At 34.6% G+C, this 20,891-nt stretch overlaps 1 protein-coding gene across 1 annotated transcript in view; it reads left to right on the forward strand.

Moving 5' to 3' along the window:
* The window catches only part of gbe1b (glucan (1,4-alpha-), branching enzyme 1b), a 205,877-nt gene that overhangs the window by 179,356 nt on the left and 5,630 nt on the right, over positions 1 to 20,891 (forward strand). The window contains 1 exon segment of the mRNA XM_051129146.1: positions 1,117 to 1,234. Coding sequence (XP_050985103.1) covers positions 1,117 to 1,234 — 118 coding nt within the window.

Below are 20,891 nucleotides of genomic sequence, written 5' to 3' on the forward strand. Positions count from 1 at the left end.
TACAACTTGCAGTTGCAAGTTTCTGTCACACAAGATGTAAACTTGCAATTGCGAGAAAAAAAGGAATTATGAGATAAAAGGTCACAATAACCTTTTTTATGTTTTATTCATTGGAGAAAATGGGCTTCCATACTTTCTCTGTCTTTTGATGGCCTTTCTTGTACACATAAGACAAGTAAAATTAACCAGTTTTATCCAACATTATTTTCCACTTAATATTGTTTCACTTGGAAAAAACGACACTGGAAGTTAAATTGTTTTATGTTGTCTTTAAATAATTATCCGATTTAACTTTCACTCTATCAACAGCATCTGTGACATGCTGTCAATTAGCACAGATAATAATTTCAGCATTAATGCACTTATAATGAAAATCTATGAGGTACTCCAGATGTTCAGCGAGCTCACCACCTTAAATTTTTAAGGCATCTGTCCATTTTTGTGAGTGTGTATGACTTAAAAAAAACTTAAAACACAAAAGCATGAAATAGATTTCTAGTTTTCACTAAATGTGTCTTCATTATTCTTTTATGCTCTCTGTCAAAGATATTTCTTATTCCGGTCATGAGTCTAGGCAATTACTTTTTTTAATATTTAATTTAGTCAGTGTAGCACAGACGGAGCGAAATTGTGTGAGTGCACGTTTGGTGTTGTTTCAAACATTTTTTGATGGAATACATTATTAATATTTTGAAATGGATAAATAATTCTGCCTGGAATTGTTGATGCGGTGGCTCATCGCTTTTGCCGCGCGTGTTTATATGGGACAAATGTGTGTCATTGTCTCGGAGGAGCTCAAAGCAATCAGTGCCGTTGACTTGGAGTGCAGCTCTGCATTCTGACGAGCTGAAGAACGTCTCTAGAAAGTGGACAACCAGTTCACATCCAGTGGACACCGTTGAGAAGGCGGCTTGTTTTGAGTAAATAATAACAGAAAGTTCACTTTTGGCTGAATTATAACTTTTAAACCATCACATCTAAGAATTTTGATGGATCCATGTGTTTATTTGATCCCTCAATTGATGCTTTGTCCATCATAATCATCGATTTATCTTCTAGTTCTTGTAAGTTTTGTCTCCAGTATCTCGTTGGGTTCCTTAACCACACTCTGTCCAGATATAAGATCAAACTGGACTCGGACGAAATCCTGTATGGAGGCCATGGCAGACTGGACCACAACACAGAGTTCTTCACTGAGCCAATGGAATTCGGCAATCTGCCCAACTCTATGTTGGTAAGCAAACTTGTACTTTTGTTACCATTAACACATAGCATACAGCATTCATATGTCAACAGAGTCTGTTTTTCTTCATCTGTGTTGACTGTGGTGGAAAATATGTGAAGGTGTTTGTTAAATGCAGCTCGGAGTGAATTTCTCAGTACCAATTTTAATACCACAGCAAAAACTATTAGGTATTAAATCCGCCCTTTAATTACATTAAAATAAATATACAAATTAAATTAAAGTAATGGAATGTAGCCTTTAAGCATTTCTAATTAAGTAAACATTGCCCAAGTAATTAAAAACGAGTAAACAAATTCTCATTTAATTACTCAAGTAGACGTGCAGTAATCAAATAAAGATTAAAGAATCACATTACAAGAACTTGATCAAATGAAAACAACAGAACAAATATGCAAATGAAGTAAACAGTGGTGTTTGGATACCTAACAGCAGTACTACACTATCAGGTTCTCTAGTATACTTTATATACTATACCATTATTGCTATATACTATACTAATATTTGTATTTATACTGTATTATACTATATACAAGTATAGTGATCTGATGCTTGTGGAATTTGCCTAAAAAGCAAGTGTGTAATTAAATTAGCTTTCCAGGGGGCCTCAACAAAGTTGTAAGGGAGCCTTAAAGTGACTATAATTGGTTTAAAAGTCAAAACAACTAAAATTCAAGATATTTTGTATTCTAATTCAACCCACAACATACTGTATCTCGGAAAACCTGGATATATGAGATTTTTTAAAGGAATTGATCATTTATGAAAATTTGCTGAAAATCTACTCACCCTCAGGCCAAGATGTAAAGAGTGTTTTAAAGAGTGTTTTTTCTTCATCGGACCAAATTTGGAGAAATGTAGCATTTAGCATCACTTGCTCACAATGGATCCTCTGCAGTGAATGGGTGCCGTCAGAATGAGAGTCTAAACAAGTGATAAAAAAAACATGACAATAATCAACAAATCATTAACACAACTCCAGTCCATCAATTAACGTCTTGTGAGGCAAAAAGTTGTGTATTTGTAAAAAAAAAAAAAAAAAAAAAAACAAATGCATTATTAAAGGATAAGTCCACTTCCAAAACAAAGATTTACAAATAATTCAGTCGTAAATAAATTATGTTTTTTGAGGAAAACAAATTCAACATTTTTCTCCATATAATGGACTGCTATGGTGCCCCGATTTTGAACTTCCAAAATGCAGTTTAAATGCGGCTTCAAATGATCCCAAATGTGGTCGTAAATGATCCCAGCTGAAGAAGAAGGGTCTTATCTAGCGAAACGATCGGTTATTTTCATTAAAAAAATATAATGTTAATACTTTTTATTCTGAAACGCTCGTCTTGCCTTGCTCTCATTGAACTCTGTGTATTCTAGCTCAAGACAGTTAGGGTATGTCGAAAAACTCTCAACTTTAAAATCGTCCTATATCGCTGTTTTACCTTTTTTGTTAAGGGTGTTTGATGATCTTTGCATGTTCACTTTGCAAATACTGGGTCGGTACTTCTGCAGTGATGTAGGATGATTTTGAAATTATTTTTGAAGTTGAGGGAGAAAATACGATTGGAGTTTTTCTTGTGATGTTTTTATCAGCTGTTTGGACTAGGGTTGCCAGGTTTTCACAACAAAATGCCCAATTGCTCCTCAAAACTAGCCCACAACTAGCACAATGTGTTCGAGGGGGGTCCCCCAGTAAAAATCACATCCCAGGGAGTAAAATACATGTTTTTTGGTGGGGTTCCCCTGGTAAAATTCAGGTTCCAGGGGCTAAATATAACATTATTGGGGTCGCTTCAACCAGGGGCACAGATGGGATTTTTTAACTGGGGAGGACCATGCTGTCAGCAAATGATTTCAACTCAATTATGTATTTTGCTTAATTTGGGCTTTAACTAATGCTCAAGTACAATGTAAAAAAAAACAATTTGTTGAGTCAACTTAAAATAGTCTGTTACCTGGCTCCCTTAAAATTTTAAGTCAACTCAGTCAACTCAAAAAAATGTTTATTCAACTTGAAATGTTAAATTGTACTAAGTGAGTTGATTCAACTTAAAATTTTATGGCAGCTGGGTTACTTACCTTACTTTTAAGTTTAACAAGCACAAATATCTAAGTTGTCACTTAGTACAACTTAACATTTCAAGTTGACTAAACTTATTTGAGTTGACTAAACTTAAAATTTTAATTTTAAGCTGACTCAACAAATTATGTTTTTTGTTTTTTACAGTGTAGTTACTTTGCATAATTTGGGCTAATGGTTTGCACTAAAAAAGCCATTGGGGCCATTCTTATTTGAAATCATAGATAAACAACAATGAACATAGGTAAACAAAGGCCTGCCTGATCAACACTAACAATGCATGATCAAACTGTTATTTGTCTAGTATGCCAATCACCCACCAAAACTTCATTCCTTCTGCAAAATGTTTTATTTAGCTAAAATTTAACGTGGTCGCATTTGTGCGAGTGCATGCTCCAAAGCGTCTGCTCTAGAAAGCGAGCATTGCAGCAGGAGTCAGAATTCACTGATCACGTAAAAAAGAGGCGCATTCAGTGTGATAACTTCGGATGTAGAGCCTGGTTTATACCACTAGCCGCGTCAGCATGAGCGCAAAGGGGTGCAACTCGCGGCACAAATGACGAGAATATTGAAGAAACAATGGTGGATGGAGAAATTTGTTTTTCAAGCTGAAGTAAAGTAAAAAAAAAAAAAAAAAAAAAAACACTTCTTAAACAGAGAATGTGAACATGTTGGTATTCTTGTGGAAAAATAAAAATGCAAGCATTGTCACTGACAAAGTTTCACTTTTCTTTTTGTTTTCGTTTTAAAAAGCTGTTGTTTACTTCACGTTATGTGTTCGCTAAACGTCCTGTAATTTATTAGTCAGTATAGGCTAATTCAGTATGTGGTGTATGCCATGCTTCATCTTATTTGTTTTGTAGCCTGTTTTATGGTTGTTATGCTTTTAATAAAGAGTAGGCTACCAATGAATCCATCTTTTGTTTTGTATAAATGTAAGCAAAACAGACAATAATCTTTTCTTGTAAAACGTGACAAGATCGCGAATTCGAAAGCGAAAGCGTCTGAATCCCAACTCATAACAAAAGAGGAACTCCCGTTCACAAAATTCAAACCAAAAATACTACTGATGAAAAAAAACATACGGGTTAAGGGTTAACCACTTTCATTACCATATAACTATAAACTATGATAAAAGTTAATCATCATGCACTGATAAAAAGTTGTAGCCAAAAAAAAAGCGACAAATTTATGTGCTCCTGTGGCCAACTGAGAAAGTTGCAAATGAGCGACCCGTGGAAAGAATGAATCTAGAGCCCTGGTCAGCGTGCTGATTCTGAAGCAGTGGAGGCATCACCTTTCCTAACAAAGTGCTAGTTAGCAAGTTTAGCGGCTAAACACAGCTAAATGCAGCTAAAGTAAACAGGCTCGTCACTCCACAGAGAGAAGAGGGGGCGGGGCGAGCAGAGCTCATTTGCATTTAAAGCAGCCTCAACCAGAATCAGATGATTGTTGCAGAGCTGATTTTGACAAGGTAAAAAGGGTGTTGTTTTACACAACTATTGAGAATTTTTAACCAAAGTATATTAGACTTCTCATTAAGACCCTAAGGAATCATATTAACTTGAAAATGGGCATCCGATGACCCCTTTAAGGAGCGGTGGCAGGGACAGTGACGGGGACGGATCGGGTCACTATGAATCTGGGGGGATCATGCCCCCCGCCCCCGTCCCTAGTGCTATCTGTGTGCCTGGCTTCAACCCACGGACATGAAAAACAACCTGCGTCAACAGTTAAAGTAGCCCAATTCCACAGAAAAACCACAGACTTGGCAACAATAGTTTGAACTCATTCTGACGGCACCCATTCACTGCAGTGGATCCATTCGTGAGCAAGTGATGTAATGCTAAATTTCTCCAAATCTGTTCTGATGAACAAACAAACTCATCTGCATTTTGGATGGTCTGAGGGTGAATACATTTCAGCACATTTTTGAGTGAATTATTCCTTTAAGTGTGATTTCTAAACCTGGAAAGCTTTGTACCACAATGCATCCTGAAAGAAGTTTTCTTTTTTTTATTGTTTTAGTTTCCTGCATTAGCATACAAAATGCCTTCCGTGTTTGAAAACTGAAAGAGCTTTCATTGAAGCTCAAGGCAAGACTTTGTGATTGAACTAGAGCAGTTTACAACATTTTAAACCGTGCATTACTAGAGTAATGCATGTACACATTTCAAACCGTGCAATGTCGCTATATAAAGTTCCCGTTATTTAGGCTCCTTCTATGTTGTAGGCTGTTTATCGGAGCAGTAATAAATGGGAGTCAAGTGGAACACTATCTATAGCAGTCATAGTTCAGTTAATCTAGCGAGTCACGTGTCTCAATCTGATAAGTTCTTCTATCTCTTGGGTTCCAGCTGTCATATTGTGTATTCTCTTTCCAGAGGCCTTATTGAAATTAAATGCATAGCGTGAAATTTAAAACCCCCGTTTCAGGCCGCAAGTCTTCATTCCGCCCTCGCTTCCTCGCACTCCCTCATTTTTCTCATATTTTCTTTGTCACCCCCCTCATCTCCTTACCTAAGGGCCTGCTGACGATTTAATAAGATCCATAAAAATTCAAAAACAAACCTACTGTTTTGCTGACTTGTCCTGTTGTCAACATAATTTAGTAATTGTTAAGCAGAGCGTGTGGACCAATCTTGAGCTTGTAGGTAAAAGGTGCCAAAAAAAGATGTGCATAACTGATGTTTGTTTTCTCAGGTTTTTGCTTAGTTGCGTGACAGATCAAATTTATAGACTGAATTCATAAATATGATATATCCACCCTCATGCTGTTGACTTTCTTCTGTGGAGCACAAAAGGTGATATTTTGAAGAATGTTCAAGCTGCTCTTTTCCTACAATAAATTAAAAGTTCATACTTATCTTATGCTTCAACACGGTAAAGCCTATGGTTTATTAGCCGCTATCGGAAAATAACGAGAAGAAAAACAAGGTGCGGTTAAAAGTAAAACTGTTTGCATGACAAACCATTGTGTTCATAATTAAGATATTTCTGTACATTAAAATAATATGGTAAGACATACTCTTTTGCAATATCAAGCAGCAAAATCAGCTCTAAATATAGCTGGATGCGGATGAGAACAGAAGCCAGACCCATAAAATTTACAAATGGCTGCATCCGCTCTTACAGGACAAACAAGGTGTATAGACACCAAAAATTATTTGAGTGCTTTTATACTAGAACGTTAAAAAAAAAGATTATGTGATTAAAGTCGTAATATTTTGAGAATAAAGTCGAAATTGCAAGACTAAAAAGTTGTAATATTTCTAGAATAAAACTGAAAATGACAAGAATAAAGTCATAGTGTTTCGAGAATAAAGTCAAAATGTTTTGAAGGTAAAGTCAAAATTATGAGAATTTGTAGCAGTTACGAGATTAAGTTATAATATTTTCAGTTTATTCTAGCCTATTGCGTATGCGACTTTATTCTCAAAATTTCAACTTTATCCTCAAAACATTTTGACTTTATTTTTGAAATATCAACTTTATTCTCTAAACATTTCGACTTTATTCTCATAATATTTTGACTTGATTTTCGTAATTTTGACTTTTTTCTCAAAATATTTCAACTTTATTCTCAAAATATTACAGCTTTAATCTCTTAAAAAGCCTATTGGCGAGACTTTCGGTTTAATATAAAATAATATATTAAAAAAATATATGTATTTTTTTATTTCAGCTAGTTGCCAAAGTACAACACCATTTTGGTGCCACGTTAAAAATCTAAGATTGCGAGATTAAAGTCAAAATATTTTGAGAATAAAGTCGAAATTACGAGACTAAAAAAGTCATAATATTTCTAGAATAAAGTTAAAATATTACAACAAAAACGTAAAAATGACAAGAATAAAGTCATAGTGTTTCGAGAATAAGGTCAAAATGTTTTGAGAATAAAGTCAAAATGTTTTAAAGATAAAGTCAAAATTACGAGAATTAATTTGTAGCAATTACGAGATTAAGTTATAATATTTTAAGAGTTTATTCTTTCTTTTGCACATTCAACTTTATTCTCAAAATTTCAACTTTGTCGAAAAAGCGTATGGGCGAGACTTTCGGTTCATTAGTTGCTAAAATAATATATATTAAAAAAAACTTTTTTTTTGTTTTTTTTTATTTCAGCTAGTTGCCAAAGTACAACGCCATTTTAGTGCCAAAATTTAAAAAATCTAAGATTGCGAGATTAAAGTCAAAATATTTTGAGAATAAAGTCGGAATTATGAGACTAAAAAAGTCATAATATTTCTAGAATGAAGTTTAAATATTATGAGAATAAAGTTAAAATATTTAGACAATAAAGTCAGAAGGGTTTGAGAATAAAGTCCAAATATTTTGAGAATAAAGTCAAAGAGAATTAATTTAAAAATTTCAACTTTGTCCTTGAAACATTTTGAATTTGTTCTTTAAAAATAACATTTTGACTTTATTATTCTCAAATTATTTCAACTTTATTTTCGTAATTTCAACTTTTTTTCTCAAAACATTTCAACTTTATTTTCAAAATATTAGAACTTTAAACTCGTAATTTCTCATTTTCATTTGAACTAAAATTACTAAAATTACAAAATAACTCAAATTAAAACTAAAATAAAGTTAGTAAATATAAAATTTATAAGTATATATAAAAATGACCAAAACTTTACAAAAACCTAAAAATTACAAAAATTACTTAGAATAATTTTACTAAAACTTAGAAATAGAAATGAAAAAGATAAATATAAAACTTAATTCATAATATTAGAAAAAAAAACTATAATGGTATCTCAATGATACTAAAATAACGCTGGTTATGAGTGAGTCATTGAATCATTTACTCCACTGTTTCATTAACTTAGTTGACTGAATCAAGTCTCATTATCAGTTGTCTATAGATATACTAAAAAATCTTTAAATATACTTGTTCACAAACAACATGTCTTATTCAGTGCTGCACCAAATATGTTTCTCAACAGCCAAAGTTGTTCCTGCGCAAGCCACATGTGAGTTTTAAATTACTTATGCTAGCAGTCATCATGTTCTATCTGATATCATAGCAGGTGCTCCGATACTGTAACAGGCATCATTTAAAGCTGCATTATTTATGAACTGTATTATTTTCATACTATTAAACTTGTAGAACTTACTCTGGAAGACCTTAGGGGTTGAAGAGATCTCAAGGCCTTTGACAGAAAATAGCAGCGAAACTCTGAGCTAAATACATAATTCAGTAAAATTGACTTTGTGATGGTTTAATTTTTTTATGCATTGGTATTCAGAGTGTCAAGGATACAGTAAGTGCTGGAGATTTACTTATTAGTGCTGCTTATACTTCATCCAGGAAATGGAGTCGTGTTAAAGTACTCTACTGAGATGTACAGTAGTCTTCTTATTGCATATGAATATGAAAGCATTACTGCTAACTAGTAGACAGTATGTTGTGGTTATGAAAGTGAATTGATGTGACCCAGACTCTTTGAAACTGATTTATATATATATATATATATATATGTATGTATGTATATATATATATCCAAGTTAAAAGGAAAAAAAAAAAACTTAACACTATTTAAAATACACATAAACGATACAATAAAATTAAATACAATACAATTAAAAATAATAGATGAAACACATACTGTAGATAAACTTAAGTTACTTGAATGAAAATTAGAAACGTAACTGAAATTTAGTTTAACTGGAACTACTAAGAAACAATTAATAAATAAATAAATAAAATAATGAAATAAAAAATAAAGTTATTGTTTAATGTTTATTTATTTATTTATTTATTTATTTAATTATTTATTTATTATCCATTAAAGTTTATTTTTGATGGTTCATTCATTCATTTATTCATTCATTTGGCCATATTTATTATCCGCATTAAAAGAAAAAAAAATCTTACCAGTGTTAACTAAAACAAACACTAATTTAAATTTAAAAATACATATATATCTATTTAAAATACAGTAAAATTAAAAATAATAGATGAAACACATACATAAACTTAAACTTAAGTTTCTTAAATAAAAATTGGAAATGTAACTGAAATTTAGTATAACTGGAAGTACTAAGAAACAATTAATAAATACATTTTTAAAAAAATAATAAAATAATACAATAATAAAATAAAAAAATAAATTAAACTTATTTTTAGTGTTTTTTAATTATTTATTTATTTATTTATTTATTTATTATCCGTTAAATTATCCACATTAAAAAAAAAAAAAAAAAACTTACCAGTGTTGCTACTGTGAACTAAAACAAACACTATTTAAAAATACATATATATCTATTTAAAATACAATAAAATTAAATACAATAAAAATAATAGATGAAACACATACATAAACTTAAGTTACTTAAATGAAAATTAGAAATGTAACTGAAATTTAGTTTAACTGGAAGTACTAAGAAACAATTCATAATTAAATAAAACATAGTAAAATAAAATAAGTAAAGTTTTTTTTATTTATTTATTTATTGTCCATTAAAGTTTATTTTTATTGGTTCATTCATTTATTTGGCAAAAAGGGTGTTGTTACTGTTAACTAAAACAAACACTATTTAAAAATGCATACACATACTACACATACAAATGAAAAATAATAGCTAAAATTTACTTTAAGTACTAAGAAACAATTAATAAATAAATATAAAAATAATAAAATAAAAGTTGTTAAAGTACATTTTTAATGTTTATTTATTTATATTTATCCATTAAATTATTTTTTTTCAAGGTTTTTATTTATGTATGTATCTATTCATTTATTCATTCATTTAGCATTATTAATTATCCACGTTAAAAGAAAAAAAAAACTTACCAGGGTTGTTACTAAAACAAAATAAAAAAGGTTAATTTTTAATGTATGTTTGTTTATTTTTTTATTATTATTGTTATTTTTTTTACCACATTACAGTAGTGAAAAAAACCTTACCAGTGCTGTTATTGTTAACTAAATCAAACACTATTTAAAAATACACACACATATGTAACCATTTAAAATAAAAAAAAAAGTTGAAACACATACATACACAAACTTAAGTTACTTAAATGAAAATTATAATTATATTCCTATAACAGAAATTTAGTTTAACTTGAGGTACTAAAATTGTTAAACATATAAAAATAAATATAATAAAATAAATTAAATTAAAGCTAAATAGAAATAAAAAATAAATAAATAAATGACAGAAGTCTATGGCAAAATGACTAAAACTTAAACTAAAATTAAAATAACAGAAAATAAAAATAAAATAATTTCATTCAAAATGACTAAATACTGTAATAGTACATAAATAATAAAATATCACCAATGCTTAAGATGTAGTGCTGAAATACTTTATACAGAGAGTTTTCATGTTTAAACCCCATCTTAAATTCATCTTTAAGCTCTACAAACACAGGTACTACAGATATCAAAGAAGCATTTGGACAAAATTACCACCTTCAATAATATATATTTTAAAAGAAAATGCATTCAGTTTCATTCGGTTGCAAGCCATAGCTATTTCTGAACGCAACACCGCATCTTGGGTCTTCTGGATCCTAACGATACAGGGCTTCTGATTAGTAGTTGCTCAGAGTTGTTCGATTTTTAAAGTACGTAGTCTGCAGCACACCCCTAGCATATATTTTGAACTGTACTTTCACCCTCATGTAAAGTACCTCGCAAGACTTTCTGCTCCCTGTGCAAAACCTCCTCTTTTATCTCCTCTGGAAGCCCCAGCTGCATTAAGACAGCCTTCATCAATTAAACCCCCAAAATTACACATTCCCTTTTTTCTTTCTTCGCAGCACTTTATTAATTCAGAAAGCACTATATCGCTTCCCACCCACTTTCTGCCAAACGCAAAGTTTATTTTAACAAGTGTGCGACCAGTAGCATTCCCAGCAGGGAATAAAGCGAGTCTCGCACAGACAACAGAGCGCTATTTGGCGATGATTTCGCTCTGATATTTGTCTTTTCCGCAGCTCAGAGCTGACACACCTGCATAAGATAGAAATTAATCATTGTGATCGTTGGCAGGTGCCACGGTAAGGTCCCTTTCCGCGCAATTTTTCTCCATGATTTATTTAAGGGCCGCAGCTTCAAAGTCGGCGCGAGCACGCGTAAACTTTTCCTCCCTCTTTCCTGTTTCTTCTCTTTAATGGGTCCATCAGCTCACCACCTCCGCTTCCATGAGTGACAATAAACTCTCATTTGCTGTCTGAAGGCGTTGCAAAGGCTGACACGCGGCGCGCTCTGCGCATTCGGCAGAATCAGGTATGCGGAGTCTGACTGCCGAGCGAGTGAAAAATTCTAGCCTTTCACTTTGCAATGATGAACAAATATGAATTTCTTGCCCCCGGCATCAATTTGGCGTGAGCGTCGTCTGCGCTTTTACATCTGTTTCTTAAAGTTTTGCATATGAAATGGATTGTTTGAATTCCAATGATATTCATGAGGTGCTAATTATGAAATGCCTGCGAATCGCCCCCCTTTTGAGGTTTGCCGGAGCTAACGAGACTGCTTAGCTCTCCTCCGTCAAAAACATGAAATTCAGTAAATTAGAATATGAATAATGTCCGGCAGTGAACTTTCTAGTTGTTCAACAAATCTCTAAGTGCGTAATAGATTGTATAATTTGCAGTTTTGTATTAGTTAGTATCTTTTAAATGAACCCTGAAAAGTTTTTAGCTCCTAAAGTTTGTCTTTGAAGAAAACTCCAGACAGATTTTATAGTTTTTAGTGTTTATTTTTTGATATTCTGGTTCCTAAACTTATGACTGCTTATGAGTTTTATGAAAATTCTTTCATCATTTACTCTCTTAATTATGATTTTTATCATGTCAATCCAAATCATGTTTTCTTTCGTAGAGAGCAAAAGAAGTAGTTTAGTAGAATGTCCAAGCTGCTCTTTTCCTTTTCCCCAAAAAGGGGCATAAAAACAAAACATCATGAAAGTAGTCCATATAACTTGTGTGCTAATATCCTAGATTTTAAAAGCTTTGTAAGAGAAACCGGCTAAATTGAAATTATAGAAATAGAATTCACTTACATTTTATGAAACTTTTTTGTAAAACTGAGCAGTTTGGACTTTTGGCTATAATTGTCTCCTTTTATGTTTCATGAAAGCAAGTAAGTCAAACCAGAAAGTCAAATGAGGCTGAATAAATGACAGAATATTCATTTTTGATTGAACTATTCCTTTAAGAACAGTCTTTGTTGGCTTATTTGTGACCCTGGACCACAAAACCAGTCTTAAGTAGCACGGGTGTATTTGTAGCAATAGCCAAAAATACATTGTATGGGTCAAAATTATCATTTTTTTTTTCGTCACAAATCATTGTGATTTTAAAGCGTTCATCAGATGCAAAATTCACTTTTACATGTTGTTTGAACATAAATATGTGTTGGCAGTACACATCCACCCTATAATGAGATATATATATATTAATCCCCAATAATAATAATCACTTCCTCAGACTGTTTTCAGATTCCTGTATTATGTAGTTCTGCACAGGCCCCTCCCACAATTGTTGATTGACATGACTGTCTTACCTTAGACCCGCCCTGAGTGAGCTGTGAAGTGTCCGCTGAAGACGTGGAAAATTACTTTAATTTTTGAAGAGAATGCGCCCCCCGATCTGCCTAAATGTGTCTCTGTTCGCTCAAATAATTTGTGATCTAGCTTCATCTACAGAAGATGCAAGTATAAGGGTTTTTATGAATCTTTGCAAATTGTCTTTACTAATAATGTGCTAGTTAGCAAGTTTCACGGCTTAATGCAGCTAAAGCTTACAGTCTCTTAGAGCACGGCTCGTCACTCTACGAAAGAAAGTGGCGGGGCAAGCAGAGCTCATTTGAATTTAAAGAGACATGAACCAAACCGGCTTCCTCTAAATAGAGATGATTTTGACAAGGTATAAAGAGTTTTTTACACTATTAAAGTATGTTATAGGTTTTTCTTTACAGGGGTCATCGGATGCCCATTTTCCACAAGTTGATATGATTCTTTAGGGAGTTAATGAAAAGTCTATAATATACTTTGATTAAAAATTCTCAATGGTTTTGTAAAACAACACCCTTTTTACCTTGCCAAAATCAGCTCTGCAAAAATCTTCTCATTCTAAGGGGTTGTTCCTTTAAATGCAGATGAGCTCTGCTCGCCCCGCCCCTCTCTTCTCTCTGTGGAGTGACAAGCTTGTTTACTTTAGCCGCTAAACTTCCTAACAACCACGTTATAAGGAAAGGCGATCGCAAAGATTCATAAAAAAAATGCTTATACACACTTCTGCTATAAGTGAAGTTGGATCATGAATGATTCGCGCAAACATAGACGGATATATGTAGATCGGGAGGTGCATTCCCTTCACAAACAAACGTAATCTTCTTTTTTTCATCGGCTCAGATGTCGGGAGTAAATGACGACCACTATGTTCATTATTACATCCAGCAACACAACACCTCAGTCGCTCAATCTGAGATATTCTTGTCTAACTTACATCCCTGCTCTGGCATCAAAACAAGGAAAGTTACTAGACTGTGACAGCTGGTCAAACGCTCATGTCAATCAACTATCATGGGAGTGGCCTCTGTGGGTGTGACAGCACACCGACAGGCATCTGAGAACGGCTTGATTTGAAAAAGGGAATATTATTTTTACAGATTAATTAAAAACCACTGCATGGATTTTTATCATTATAGGGTAGATGTGTACACACACTGCCAACACACATTAATGTTCAAACAACATGGAAAAGTGAACTTAGCATCCGATGACCCCTTTAAGACCCTAAAGAATCGTATCATCTAGTGGAAAATGGGCATCTGATGACCCCTTTAATTATGATTTAATCATGTCATTACGACGAATCACGTTGTTTCTTTCGTAGAGAACAAAAGCAGTTGTTTAGTAGAATTTCCAAGCTGTTCTTTTCCATACAAAACAAGAAAAAAAAAGGCATAAAACATTATGAAAGTCCCTGTAACTGCTAATATTCTAGATTTTGAAAGCTTTAAGCAACCGACTGAATTTAAATTAGTTTTTCTTTGAAATCTTGCCTTGAAAAGCAAGCTGAAAAGTGAGTCGTGGTCACCATTCACTTACATTGTATGGAACTAAGCAGTTTTAACTTTTAGCTATAAATGTCTCCTTTTATGTTTCATGAAAGAAGGTAAATCAAACTGGTACAGAAAGTCAAATGAGGCTGATTAAATGACAGAATATTCATTTTTGGTTAAATTATTCCTTTAAGACTGGTCTTTGGTAATTTATATTCTTAAAAGGGTCATTGGATGCAAAGTTCACTTTTAGATGTTGTTTGAACATAAATGTGTGTTGGCAGTGTATGTACAGATCTACCCTATAATAATAAAAATCCATGCAGTGGTTTTTAATTAATCTGTAAAAAATAATATCCCCTTTTTAAAATCGAGCCATCACACCAACAGAGGCCGCTCCCACGATAGTTGATTGACATAAGCATCTTACCTCAGATCAGCTGTAACAGTCTGACCTCCACTGTTTCGATACCGGAGCAGGGATGTAAGTTAGACAAGAATATCTCCTATTGAGCAATTGAAGTGTTGAAGTGCTCGATGTAATAATGAGCATAGTGGTCGTCATTTACTCCCGACATCTGAGCCGCTGAAGATGCAGTGAATTACATTTGTTTGTGAAGGGAATGTGCCTCCCGATCTACATAAATGCGTCTATGTTCGCGCAAGTCATTTGTGATCCAACTTCACCTACAGCAGAAGTGAGTATACGGGGTTTTTTAATGAATCTCTGCAATCACCTTTCCGAATAACATGCTAGTTAGCAAGTTTCGTGGCTAAAGTAAACAGGCTCGTCACTCCACAGAGAGGAGATAGGGGCGGGGCGAGCAGAGCTCATTTGCATTTAAAGGAACAATCCATCAGAATGGGAGGATTTTTTGCAGAGCTCATTTTATCAAGCTACAAAGGGTGTTGTTTTTTGCAAAACCATTGAGAATTTTTAACGAAAGTATATTATAGACTTTTCATTAAGACCCTAAAGAATCATATCAACTGGGAAAATGGGCATCCGATCACTTCTTTAAAGGGATAGTTCCCCCAAAAATGAAAGTTTCCCCATAATTTACTCACCCTCACACCATCCTAGTTGTATATGACTTTCTTCTTTCAGACAAACACAATCTGAGTTATATTAAAAAAAAATGTCCTGGCTCTTTCAAGCTTTATAATGGCAGTGAATAGCTGTTGAGATTTTGAAGTCCAATAAAGTGCATCCATCTATCATAAAAACTGCTCCACACGGTTCCAGAGGGTTAATAAAAGCCTTCTGAAGTGAATCGATGCATTTGTGTAAGAAAAACATCCAGATTTAAAACGTTATACACTGCCATTAACTGAGTGGTGTTTCAGCGAATGATGTAGGACGTAGATGATCACGGTGATTAACGTAGAAGCGCAGAGGAGAGCGCAAAACAAAACACTAGTCACAAATTAGTTTTGGAAGTGGACTTCTCCTGTAACCCACTGGCATGTTGCCAGGTTTTCACAACAAAACCTGCCCAATTGCTTCTCAAAACTTGCCCAATCCCGTGTCAAAGGGGGGTCGCCAATTAAACATCGTTTTCCGTAGTGTAAAATACACATTTTTTTGTCCAGGTTCACCTGGTAAATTCGCATTCCAGGGGCTAAATATGACATTATTGGGGTCACTTAAACCAGCAGACATGAAAAACTGCCCACGGCAACAGTGTTAAAGTAGCCCATTTCCACAGGAAAACCGCAGACTTGGCAACACTGCCCCCTGGAGCAATGGGGAGTACTTTATATGATGGATGGACTCACTTTATTGGACTTCAAAATCTCAACAGCCATTATAAAACTGAAAGAGCCAGGACATTGGTTTTTTAATATAACTCGAACTGTATTTGTCTGAAAGAAGAAAGTCATATACATCTAGAGATGGCTTGAGGGTGAGTAAATCATGCGGTATATCTATTTTTGGGTGAACTTTTCCTTTACGGAAAGGACTGTTCAGACAAATACTTATATTTGGTATGAAAATTAGGCATAAACATTTTAATTTAATATAATTTAATTTGATATTTACATGGTTTGATACAATGCAGATATCTGAGTGACTCAGTTATTGATTGCGCACAAATTCTACTCTTTTTCATTATTCATACTTTGATAAACAACCATTAAGAGTCACCTGCATATCAATCATTTACCAGAATCTCATACAAAATTCTTTTTAGCGTCGATTTTATCTCAAACTGATGGATTTAATTGCATACCGGCGAATGTGTAAGTGTATCACGTAACCATTTTTTTCTTCAATCTCTGTGTCCACGCACCATAAATCAGTATCCAGCTGAAGTTTCTTGCTCTGCTTCAGTCAAGAAGCACTTGAAAAGCAGGGACGAGATAAGAGACAGGTGTGTGTGCGAGAGTTTAGTCGGCGAGCGTATTCACCAGAGACCCGTGAACAAGGATTTGAGGGGGAGAAAGAGGCAGTGGATTGTTTTGGAGTGTTCTTGTTTTAAGGTTACACAACGTGCCCGTCTTCAGAAGGTCATCATAAGACTCCGACATCCCCCCGAGGCGCGTGAACCGAGCTTGTTTTGCGCATGATGTGCACTGATCCGGCTCGCCAGAACGTCAACCCGCTGGAACGTCGTTGCCCAAAGGCTCTTCTGATTCTTCCTTGAAACTCTGGACCTCACAAACCCACTGTGGGAAAGAGATTCGCCATTCCACAAGATACTGTTCAAGGCAGAATCCCTCTTCGAGTCTATTTCTCGTACATCTTCAATTTGTTTATGCATCAAACGGTGGCCCGTACCTTTCATTCACTTTCCAAATTCTCTTTCATGCTGATCACAAAGAGAAGTTATAATGATTTGCTGTCCTTGAAACAGAAAGCGGCTCGGCATAATACGAACAATAAACCACATGTGCCATCAAGGCCTTCAGACACCTGCTATACTGCTCCTGCCAGCCTTTCCACAGCTTTTACAGCAATCCTTGAAATGTTATTTTCAAAAAACATTTTTTTTTTGTTTGTACAGTTGGTTTGGGAAAAAAATGGACAGAATGTGTTTTGACACTTGAATGTCATTCCATTATGTAAAAATATAAATTTAAGAGGCTTCAGAGCCTCACAGAGTAACTACAGATGTACAGTAGTTCATAGCATTAGCTGTAAAAACAGTCCAATTTGAGTCATCCACAAAGAAATGATTGAAGAAAAACACATCAAATTTCATTTAACTCAGCTATTTGTGCCATCTACGAATCCAGTTGTGTATAGTTAATTGCGTCAGGCAAACAGACTGAATTTTACCAATAAATCACGTCTATAATGAGCCTAGTTTCTCATACTGTGCTAGTGTGATCTTGGTCCACTCTTCTTCCACTCTCTTCCATAGTTTGGTAACTGTAGTCTCTTTCTTAGCCATAACTTCGTCACCAAAGACTTTTCAGAGATTTTCAATAAAACGTGTAGTGCTGAAACCCTATTGTAATTGTTAGAATGGTCACGGATCAGCAATCTCTATGTAAAACTGCTTGTGCAGACCAAATCATAAGTTAAGACTTGAAACTTGGAGGGATGGTAGTACTCACACCGCCTACAGCTTGACCAAGTCCCACCCCAACCGGTCTGACGGGGGCGATACAGTGATCAAAAGTATGAAATCACTCATAACTCCTAAACCATCAGATTCTATCTTAATCCTGGCGAAATTTTCAGGTATTTTGCATTTTTTGAAAAAAAAAATACTACTTTCGCAAACTATTTTTTTACACAATCTGAACCAAAGCAGTGAAGATTGATTCTCTGAAGAGTGAATATCAATAATTATCAAAAAAAAAGTTGAACTTTCGACTCACCGTTGCAAAGGGGGGAGCCAAAACGTCGAAAAGGGGCAGGGCCACTTTTAGTAAAATACCTAGAACTCCTGAACAGGAAAGAGATATCTCTGTCTAACTCAGAACACTTGTATGAGCTCAATCTGAGGTCACAGGAAAAAAAAAATCATGAGCTTGGCCACTTGTTGGCGCTATACAAGAAAAAAAAAACATAAAAATGGCTATAACTGCGTAACCATTTGTCCTATCGACATGAAAATCGTGTGCACATTCTTGGTTCAAAGTGCCACAAGTGTCTGCAAGGACATCTGCGTATCCTCAAACGAAGTTTGAGCACCTGTTAGACAAGTTCACGGAGGCCGATCAGAACAAAACTCAGTGGGCCTGTTTGACTCATGGCCCTAAAGATCTGAGAGAAATTTGAAAGAAATCAGCCACTGGGGGTGATATCACATTTTTCAAAGTTGTAACCATTTGTACGTCACATGGTGTTTCGCATATATGCACAATATTCGTATCATACGATAGAACTCTTTGCTTCTAGAGCAGCGTTCCTCAAATTCTGCCCTGGTGGGCCAATGCACTGCAGAGTTTAGTTCCAACCCTGATTAAACTCACCTACAGTACCTGTGATTTTCTAATGATCTTGAAAACATTGATTATCATGCTCAGGTGTGTTTGATTGGGGTTAGAGCAAAACTCTGCAGGAAAGTGGATCTTGTGGACCAGATTTGAGGATCCCTACCTTAAAATCACTGCTGTCAATCAAATTGTTTAATAAATGATTGAGAAGATGTAAAAAAAACATACTTTTGCAAACTAGTTCTAGGTTTTTTGCCCAACTGGAGCCAAACCAGACAGATAGATTCTCTTGAGAGAAAATATCAATAATTATCAAAAAAAAAAAAAGAAAGAAAAAGGTTGAACTTTTGACCCACCGTCACTAAAACATTTAAAAGGAGCAGGGCCACTTTTAGTGAAATACTGTAGTAAAGTACTCTAATACTGTAGTAAAATAACTCCTGAACAGGAAAGAGATATCTCTGTCAAACTCAGAACACTTATGTAAGAACTCAATCTGAGGTCACAGGAAAAAAAATCGCGAGCTTGACCACTCGTTGGCGCTATAAGAGGAAAAAAACATAAAAATGGCTATAACTGCGCAACCATTTGTCCTATCAACATGAAAATTGGTGTGCACGTTCTTGGTCGGAAGTGCCACACGTGTTTGCAAGGACATCTGCGTTTCTCAAACGAAGTTTGAGATATTGGGGAGGGGGCGATATTGCATTTTTCGAAGTTGTAAATGATTATACGTTGCACGGTTTTTCGCACATACACACAATATTCATATCATATTATAGAACTCCTTATTCCGGACAACTTTGCTTCTAAAACAGGGTTCTTCAAATTCTACCCTGGAGGACCAAAGCACTGCAGAGTTTAGCTCCAACCCTGATCAAACTCACCTACCTGTGATTCTCTAATGATCCTAAAGACATTGATTATCATGCTCAGGTGGGTTTGATTAGGGTTAGAGCAAAACTCTGCAGGAAAGTGGATCTTGTGGGCCAAATTTAAGGATCCCTGCTCTAGAATCACTGCTGTCAGTCAAATTGTTTTTTAAATGATTGAGAAGATGTAAAAAACATATTTTTGTGAACTCATTCTAGGTTTTTTGTCCGATTGGAACCAAACCAGATAGATTCTCTGGAAAAGCTGAAAAAAAAAAACATAAAAATGGCTACAACTGCGCAACCATTTGTCCTATCAACATGAAAATCGGTAGTGCAATCTCGATACGAAGTGCCACAAGTGTCTGCAAGGACATCTGCATATCTCAAATGATGTTTGAGCACCTGTTAGACAAGTTTAACGGAGGCCGATCATAATGAAACTTGGTGGGCCTGTTCGGCTCATGGCCTCAAAGGTCGGAGAGACATTTGAAAGAAATCGGCCACTGATATCGCATTTTTCAAAGTTGTAGCAAATACGCACAATAATCATATCATACGATAGACCTCCTCCTTCAGGACAACTTTGCCTCTGGAACCACTGCTGTTAATCAAATCGTTTGTTAAATGATTGCGAACTTACTTTTGCGAACTAGTCTTAGGTTTTCATTCAATCTGGAAAAAAACGCTGCAGTACAATTCTCTAGACTGTCTAGGCCAATAATTATCCAAAAAAAAAAAAAAAAAGTTGAAATTTACCCGTTGGGAAGCTATAACGGTGTCGTTTAGAAAAGGGGCCTGTCCAAATTTACCCAAAAACCTATAAAGTCCTAAAGGAAAACTCAAAACTTCACAAAACCTGCTAAGCACATGCAATAGGTGATTCTAAACAAGCATGCAAAGTCTTAAGGGGATCTGACCACAGTCATAAACCTTAAAAAAAAAAAAAAAAAAAAAATTAAAGCTGCATATTTCTATGGTAAATTACCTGGGTTTGCCAAAAATGTGTTTTAATCACTGGTTTAGGTGGGTATAGCCTTGCTAAATCATATGTAATGTGTTTTTCCTTATATGCTTAAAAGCCTTAAGTGCTTGAACCCCGGTAATTGCTGTTCGCAGCTATATTTATTTTAATTTTCTTAGCTTCAAGGAACTGCTTTACCCATTTTGCAGAGTGAAGGGGGCATTGTCCTGCATGAAAATTGCAGGCTGATTGGGATGTTTGCAGGAAAGGAACTGTGTGTTGCTGAAGGAGGTTCTGATAAACATTTGCA

The sequence above is a fragment of the Labeo rohita genome, chromosome 15 (genome assembly GCF_022985175.1).
Source record: "Labeo rohita strain BAU-BD-2019 chromosome 15, IGBB_LRoh.1.0, whole genome shotgun sequence".
In the NCBI taxonomy this organism is placed as follows: Eukaryota; Metazoa; Chordata; class Actinopteri; order Cypriniformes; family Cyprinidae; genus Labeo; species Labeo rohita.